The sequence below is a fragment of the Atta colombica genome, unplaced genomic scaffold, assembly GCF_001594045.1.
Source record: "Atta colombica isolate Treedump-2 unplaced genomic scaffold, Acol1.0 scaffold153, whole genome shotgun sequence".
In the NCBI taxonomy this organism is placed as follows: Eukaryota; Metazoa; Arthropoda; class Insecta; order Hymenoptera; family Formicidae; genus Atta; species Atta colombica.
This window is the reverse complement of record NW_017259243.1, coordinates 458,436-466,352: the sequence shown is the minus strand read 5'-3', so window position 1 is coordinate 466,352 and position 7,917 is coordinate 458,436. Positions and strand designations below refer to the sequence as shown.

Genomic DNA, 7,917 nt, shown 5'->3' with positions numbered 1-7,917 from the left:
ATATATATATATATATAGAGACATATATGCAATATCTCATCATTACAGAGAGGAACATAAGAACTTCCACAAATGTTGACATTCTTTTATAGAAATTTTAAAAAATCACAGAATTTAAGACTGATAGGTAAGAACTAATCACGCTCAGATATACATACATATATTTCATTATTATATTTAAAGATTAGATTATAGATGTTATCTATTAATATATTGCAAAAAAAATTGCTATACAAAAGCAGTATAATGTATATAATGATAGAGATATATACCAATAGCTTCTTTTTCTGGTCCTCGAGGAGCCCATATAGATTGCTCCAACGGATGAAATAATTTAAAACAAAATCCATCTTTTTTACTCGGACGTTCTATAACTTGACATGTATTGAGTAGTACCGTTCCAACCCAATGATTACTCTGTAATAAATATCGCAGATACAATAAGAAAGGTTAAAAAAAGAGTTAAAAAGAAAAGAGAAATGCAAATACAAACCTTCGTTTTTGGACTTTTGTACAGCAGCAATAATCCAGGTTTCAGAATACACCATAACTTGGTCCAACTTTTCAATGTGCCACGAACTTTTAACCAATCACTCATAACAATAACGGTTGGATCTTTGAAAGAACTTAAAAGTTCATCGGCTACTCTTTTTTTTTCCATTCGATAATTCTTTCTTTGAGCCTTATACGATTCCTTTCGCGTTAATTTGCAAGAATCTAATGACTAAAAATATTATTCATTAAAAATATAAGTTCAAATTAAAGTAAATTATATCTTGTCGTTTCAATAAAAATGAAGTAAAAATAGAGTTGTAAAAATAAATAAAAGAATAATTATTTTTACTGATTATACGATTTAAAAACAAATATTGCTGAATAAAAAAAGTTACGCATCAAATCTGTTTTGCCAATAAAACTTGCAGTCAACTTTTGCAAAAATTTATTTCTGAGAGCTTTCTAGCTTTAATAAACAAAGAAATTGTATCTCAAGAATACAGAATTATTTACCTTGTCTGATGAATTATCCATTTTTTGACTACCTTCGCCCATACCAGAGATCCCTATAACATACATAATTTTGAATTATTTTTTTATAATTATACTTTGTACAGTCGTAATTAGGCGAATTAGAGCGTGCCGAAATAGAATGTGTACGTAGAGTTTATTCTCAAAAAATTTTTAGTTTTAGTAGATTAAACAAAATTTTTATAATATATTATTTTTAATATACCGTATACACAATGTATATTATATAAATATTTTAATACAGTGCATACATTACAATAAGTACTTCAGTTCATAAATAATCTAATCTGGATATTTAAAATTAAATTATATTAATTTTTATACATGATATATCTGGTATATATTATTTGCATAATTATTTTATTAATATACACTTATAATTTACAAATATATATTTTAACAAATGAACAAGTCTACAATTTTTATTACAAAATCAAACTTAATAATTTAAAAATAAAGGATAAGACAAAACTAAGTGTGGCATTTTTAGATAAAAATAATGCATACTTACAGATTATTAAAATAATTAAAGGAATGACGATCTTTATAATAAAACAATGCAAATATATACAAATATTCCATATTTGTCTTATATACATGCATGGAATTCTATATATTCATCTAATTCTAGTTAAAATAGAATCTAATATAAAGTTACACAGATATTATTTTTTCTACATCATAAACTACATCATAAACAAAACAAGATAATCTATTTAATTTAAAATTTTCAGTTCATATTTAATTTATTTAACATTAGTTTTTATTAACAGACAGTTTAAATAATCAGTATTCTATTTATATATGTTTCATATTTGAAGCGAATAATTGTAAAATTTGCAAAAATTTGTGTTTCACAAAAAAGAAAGATAATGTAATAATATTCAACAATATGTAATGTAATAGGGTAGGGCGGGGCTATTCTGTCAATTTCAACTTTAAAGTAATATAAAAATTTACGAAATTTAGCAAATTTAGCAAATAATATTTCTTTGCAATGACGTGCTTATAATTACATTATACAATCATAATCCTTGAAAGCACACAAGTACAATTTTTAAATCATCAACAAATTCTATTCAGAAATATAAACATTATCGTGAGAAATGGACGAAAAAGCCCCGCTCTACTCTAATAAAATTTACTATCTTGATTTGTTTTACGAGTTTATTATATAAATAAATTATATTTATACAATATTAAGTTATTTATTCTTACTATTTAAACAGACAGTATTTATTTACTGATTCGACATATATACAATATATTTATTTTAAATCGTATACAGTACAAAAATCAATTTTCGAAATATTATTATTATATTAAATCATATATCCATTATGTTAATATATGCATAACACATAGAATGTTTTGCAAGATTTGCATCAAATCTTGTTACGTTTTAATAATTTTTTTTATTTTAAATTAAATTTTTATTTTTATTTAGAATTTAGGTTGTGCAATCTAGTTACAAATTTAAATATAATTATTAAAATATAAAAAAATTTAATGTATCAATTCTCGAATCTGCAAGACAATTAGATATTATGTAACAAAAAACATGCTTAAAAAAAATATTATACTACTTTACAAAGAGATATTTAATATTAAAAATTAAATTTTAAGACACATGCAATATGCCAGATTTCTACTAAAAAATAAGTATCCTCTATCAAAAAAGATAATTAAATTTTATGCAAATTTTATAAAACAGTTCAATAAAATGTGACGTAACATTTGTATTATCGAGTTACTCTGAGTTATATAATCAGGTCAATGTAATATGTATGTTCTTTTTTTGTATTACTATATTAATTACATTTTTTGCGTATCTGAAGCTTACCTTACAAGCATCATGTAAAGTGCAGACCATAAGCATTAAATGACATTACTATACAGTTTACAATTCGTAAAGAAAATTGAAACTAGACGCAAACATAAACGTTAAGGAAGAGCTATATAAGCCATACATAATTTCAGAATTTTTCTAGCATATATGCATTCATTATGTTGCAAAAATAAAAGCCTATAATATTAATCAAGTTTGGAAAACTGTAACTTGTAATTGTTCAGAGTTATCCCAAACTATAGCAATGATATATTACTTTCGAAAATATTTCTTGATTTATACCTGGAGAAACTGGAGGTGCACCGGCTGTAATATTTATGCTTGTTGCAAGGGACTCAGTTGATGGAAGTTTAGGTAATGGTGTAGACTGTGCTTGGACGCTGCTTCTTCGAAGTTGTCGATCCGCTGGTTCTACATATTTAGCACTCATTCAATTGCATTCAATATTTATTATCACATCTTACGTCACATTAAAATCGTTTCTCGAAGAACTATTCAATGATTAGTCAACAGTATAGACAGCAAGAATTTAATTTTCTACGTTACAAATAGATAATATTAACAATAACATTACACATGTAATAATAAAAATAATGTCGTATTATTATCCTATATGTGATGGCAAGATGAGAGTTGCAAAAACACGCGATTAATCTGCAGTTAAATGAGAGATATTGCATGTTTGTCTACCTTGTTGCATATATGTATACAAAAGAAGAAAAAAGATATGCATGCTTAATTTATATTATACATGCGCAATTGAGAACGTGCTTCATATTACTTCATGCAGCCAAGCAAATTACATACCGAATATTTACAAAAAAAGAACTAAACATTATTCTCAGAATAACATAATCAATAATACATAATAAGTCAATAAATGTTTCAAGAAATATTAGTGTACGTAAATTATTATTAATAAAGTAGTTTAAATATATTTGCATATCTTGTACAAACATAATTTCCACACTACGTTTTTTTTTCTATTGTTTTATATTCTGTATATCGTGTTTTGTATACAGAGTAACAAAATGGTAATGTTTAATAAAGAGACTCATTGTGTGAAAAATATTATCCAGAACACCAACTGAACCTTTGCATTTCATCCAAGGGTTTATAATAATCAATGTAAAGTTACACATTGTCTTGATTGTATTGTATATGGCAGGACAAAACCAGTATAGAAAAGTGAGTAAAGAAGGAGTTATTATCCACACTAACTACAGTGCTTATAACAGAATAGGGATTCCTACTATAATATGAGAAATGGTTTGTTTCACTCTCAAGTATTGATTTCCATTTTTCCAGATGTGCTACAGTATGTATTTCATTCATATTAATAAGCTACTATAAGTGTACATCTGATATATTGTCAGGATTACTAAGCATTTCATATATGAAATCTGTTACAAAAGGGAGACACACAAACAATATATAAATATTACTTTAATAAAATTTATATTATAACTAAATGTATGTCACATGTGTTAAAGAAATATTGAAAGTATTAAATTATAGTATATTATTTTTATTTTTTCTCCTAAAAAACATTATTGAATGTCTAAAATATTTTAGGAAAATGTGATTGTTAAGATTTAAAAAAAAAATAAATGCATGTTAAAGAAAATTATACATTTATAAATACTGAACTATAATACATAAAAATAAATACTCTGACCTGTGTATATAAAGGTAGACATTATGTAAACATTAGAAATTGTATATAATTTGTGAGTGTTACATAAATCTATTGAATCTGAGATTACTAATAACAGGAAAGAGTTTTGCAAAAACATGCATGTAATTACATCTACCTGTTCTTAATTGATATAGTTCAGAAGTCAATGACAAAGTTCTTACAATAAAATAGTATCATAAAGTTCATAAATTTTTTTAGGAAATACATAATCCTTGTGTATATTTATATGTACACACACATATGTACAATTATGAGACTTTTTTAATTTCATATTTCCCTATTTCATATTTTTAATACGAAATAATTTGTACAATTTCATATTTTTGTAAGTACTCAACAGCTGTTCTTAGTTTCACAATTTTCTTATGAGCTAATTATCAATAATTAAATCGTTACAATTAAATAACGAGTAAGACACATAAATAATCATCAATAATAACATCAGTGTCTTGTAACAATCAAATTTACATCTTGGCATCATTGCATATTTGACGTGTTCTTACTAAAATGTGAAAATACAATATGTAATACAATAATAAGACATAAATAAAGTAACACTTACGACTTAAGGATCTGCTGACGTTTGGCGGTGTCATGGTCTTGTAGGTGTCCGCTGAACTTCCAACAGGTACAGAATGAGTCTCCGGCTGAAGACGATGCTCTCCACCAGGCACCACAATCGGTTGTGAGCTCATTGTAAAATTTAGGATCGACGATTCGTATGTCATCAATTTTAACCTGACATAAAGACACGCGCTACATCCTTCCACGTCAAAGCTGACGAACGTAGTCTATCATAGTCCATCTAACTAGACATGGCTAGAGTTTACCGCCGTGGAAACGGTGCTTGACACGCGTCGGAACTCGGAAGAAATGCCGCGCGCACGAGACAGGCAGCAGTGTGTTTACATTCGTCGTATTCACTGCTACGCGAAACGTGCGTCGCCACGTTTTTCAACGATCGGCTGACGACAGATGTGTCAATTCATCGTGGCAACGCGGTAATTAATGCGGTAATTAGCGCGCGTCGCAACGCGACGGAGAAACGTGGATGAGACACATCGCGAACTAACCGGTGGCGCACGAGAGCCTTCAGCCTTTAGCGCTTAGGCTGCACGTCGCCGATTGTTCCTCTCGGCCGATCACTTCCGTCCGACGCTGCGGGTCGCCGCGCGCAACGAAGCCGGACGGGACACGATGTCGCGTACGGACGGCCGCGATCGCACACCATCGATCTACCCTGTGCAGTCTACTCGTTCTCACGGTTCTCGTTTCCCGAAGCGCGTGCGAGAGAGAAGGAAAGTGTGAGAGAACGAGACAGAACGGAGAGAGTGCGCGCGCGCGCGCGCGCACATGTGCAATTCCGATCGCGTCGCGACTGCAAGCTGCAACTGACTGCAATGTCTGCAACGTCTGCAATTTACTGCAACTGCGCCCGCAATGATCGCGGCAACGTGACGCGACTGACGCGACCTAAGCTTGACGCTGGTAGGACGAATAAGAAACCGAGGAGGAAGGCAGGAAGCCTCGACTCTTGCTCATTGCGTTTAACCGACGGTGTCGCTGCGCATCGACGAAGAGACACTTATACCTCGTCGTGTGACGCACGACGAGATTCAACGTGATCCTACTGTTGTACTATGTTGTATCGTCGATGGCCGATTTTTTTTAAGTTCACGTGGATGAATCTCCACTCCTCGTTCGGTTTAACGGACGGTCGAGCGCTCCGCTGGAATGTCCGGGATTTTTTTTTTTTTTTCCAAGGCGCAGCCGGCCGTGACCGATGACGTTTCACGTGTATATACATAGGTCCGATTGAATGGCTCTCTCGTTATCGCGTTCCACATCCTGCCGATTGACCTCTTCCTCTCTGTCTTTTTCTTTCTCTATTTTGAGAGGACTGATCGATTGTTGATATATGTGAATTTTTAATAAAAATTAATCGCTGCCGCCACGCCCCATCCACGATCGTTCTAATATTAACTGACATATCCATCTTAATGCTCGTTTCTCCGCCTCCGCCATTATACGTTATATAGCGACGTATCGTAATCTGAAAGAGATGCTAATTCTAGATTGATTAAAACCGGCGACCGGCGCGGCAATCCGTAAATTAGTGCATCGTTAACTTCGATGTTCTATAATGGAATTTTCTCCAATCTAAAGAGGTTCGATTTTTCTAATTTGCTGAAAAAATTTACACGCATATAATTACGAGCATACTCGGAGCCATCTGGCTCCGAATTAAACAAATTAATTTCAGACCTTCTCGTTTTTCTCTCTCATCGTTCGCGTTATGCGCAGAATCGTGATACAGCGAGAAAGAGAAAAGGGAGGAGTGGGAGGATGAGAAGGGGGGGGGGGGCAGTAAGTCGATAACTCGGCGTCATTCAATCTTGAACTTTATCGATACGATCTGCAAATTAGTCTAAATACATGAATTAAATAATCTGCGCACTTCTCTTTTCGCGATGTCGATCAATAAAGCTCGGTGAAGAAACGACGGCATTTCTTCACATCGATTTTATTAATATATATATATCTTCTAGCTTCTTTTTTTTAATTCTAGAATCTTTTACAAGCATTATAAAACTACGTTGGTACAAAAGACGCTATTCTTTATGTTGATTTCTTGAGATACTTTAAAAAATGCTAATTTTTTTACAATAAATGTATTTAAATATTGAATTATTTATTTTATTTGTATATATATATATATATATATACCTATTTAAAATAAATTGTAAAATGTAAAATATACTTACAAAAATTTGAGAAATATATTTTAAATTTCACACGTTTAAATAAACGTATACTTCAATGGATTTCTAAGAGCGACATTCTAATGGTAAATTCAATCACACACTCGCACTACATTATTAAAGACTACTTTATACATATACATATACATTGTAAATATGTATAATATTTAAATGTAGTAGTATAATATAATAAAATTTGATAATGAAATAATACATGTATAGTTTGTTAAATAACAAGATAACATTATTAAGTATTAAGTAGTTAATCGTTTAAAATATTTACATACTTTTATATTTAATTAACTTTCTATAATTTCTACTATATAACTACTTTTAATATAAAAAAATATCTTATATAGCATAGAGTAATGCCTAGTTTATACTTCGGTCTTAATTTTACAATTAGTCTTAAAAGTTGGCAATAAAGAATGCCATAAGATCATTTATGCTTTCCCAGTCTTAATCATAGTCTTAATTTTAGTCTTAAAAAAGTTCCTATCTTTTAACTTTAGTCCTAAGATTAAGTTAGAATTATTAATTCTAAGACTAAGATTAAGACTGAAGCATAAATCAGGCATAAA

At 30.4% G+C, this 7,917-nt stretch overlaps 1 protein-coding gene across 3 annotated transcripts in view; it reads right to left on the bottom strand.

Moving 5' to 3' along the window:
* The window catches only part of LOC108685542 (oxysterol-binding protein-related protein 8), a 15,165-nt gene extending 9,608 nt beyond the window's left edge, over window positions 1-5,557 (bottom strand). Inside the window, exons 1-5 of one of the 3 annotated variants that reach the window (XM_018190395.1) lie at window positions 5,137-5,557; window positions 3,158-3,286; window positions 1,009-1,061; window positions 494-724; window positions 273-417 (exon numbers count right to left, since the gene is read on the bottom strand). In XM_018190395.1, coding sequence (XP_018045884.1) covers window positions 273-417; window positions 494-724; window positions 1,009-1,061; window positions 3,158-3,286; window positions 5,137-5,302 — 724 coding nt within the window. In that variant the 5' untranslated portion in view covers window positions 5,303-5,557. The remainder of the gene's footprint in view (window positions 1-272; window positions 418-493; window positions 725-1,008; window positions 1,062-3,157; window positions 3,287-5,136) is intronic. The other 2 variants (XM_018190393.1, XM_018190394.1) reach the window with 2 other exon arrangements.
* Window positions 5,558-7,917: the final 2,360 nt, after the last annotated feature.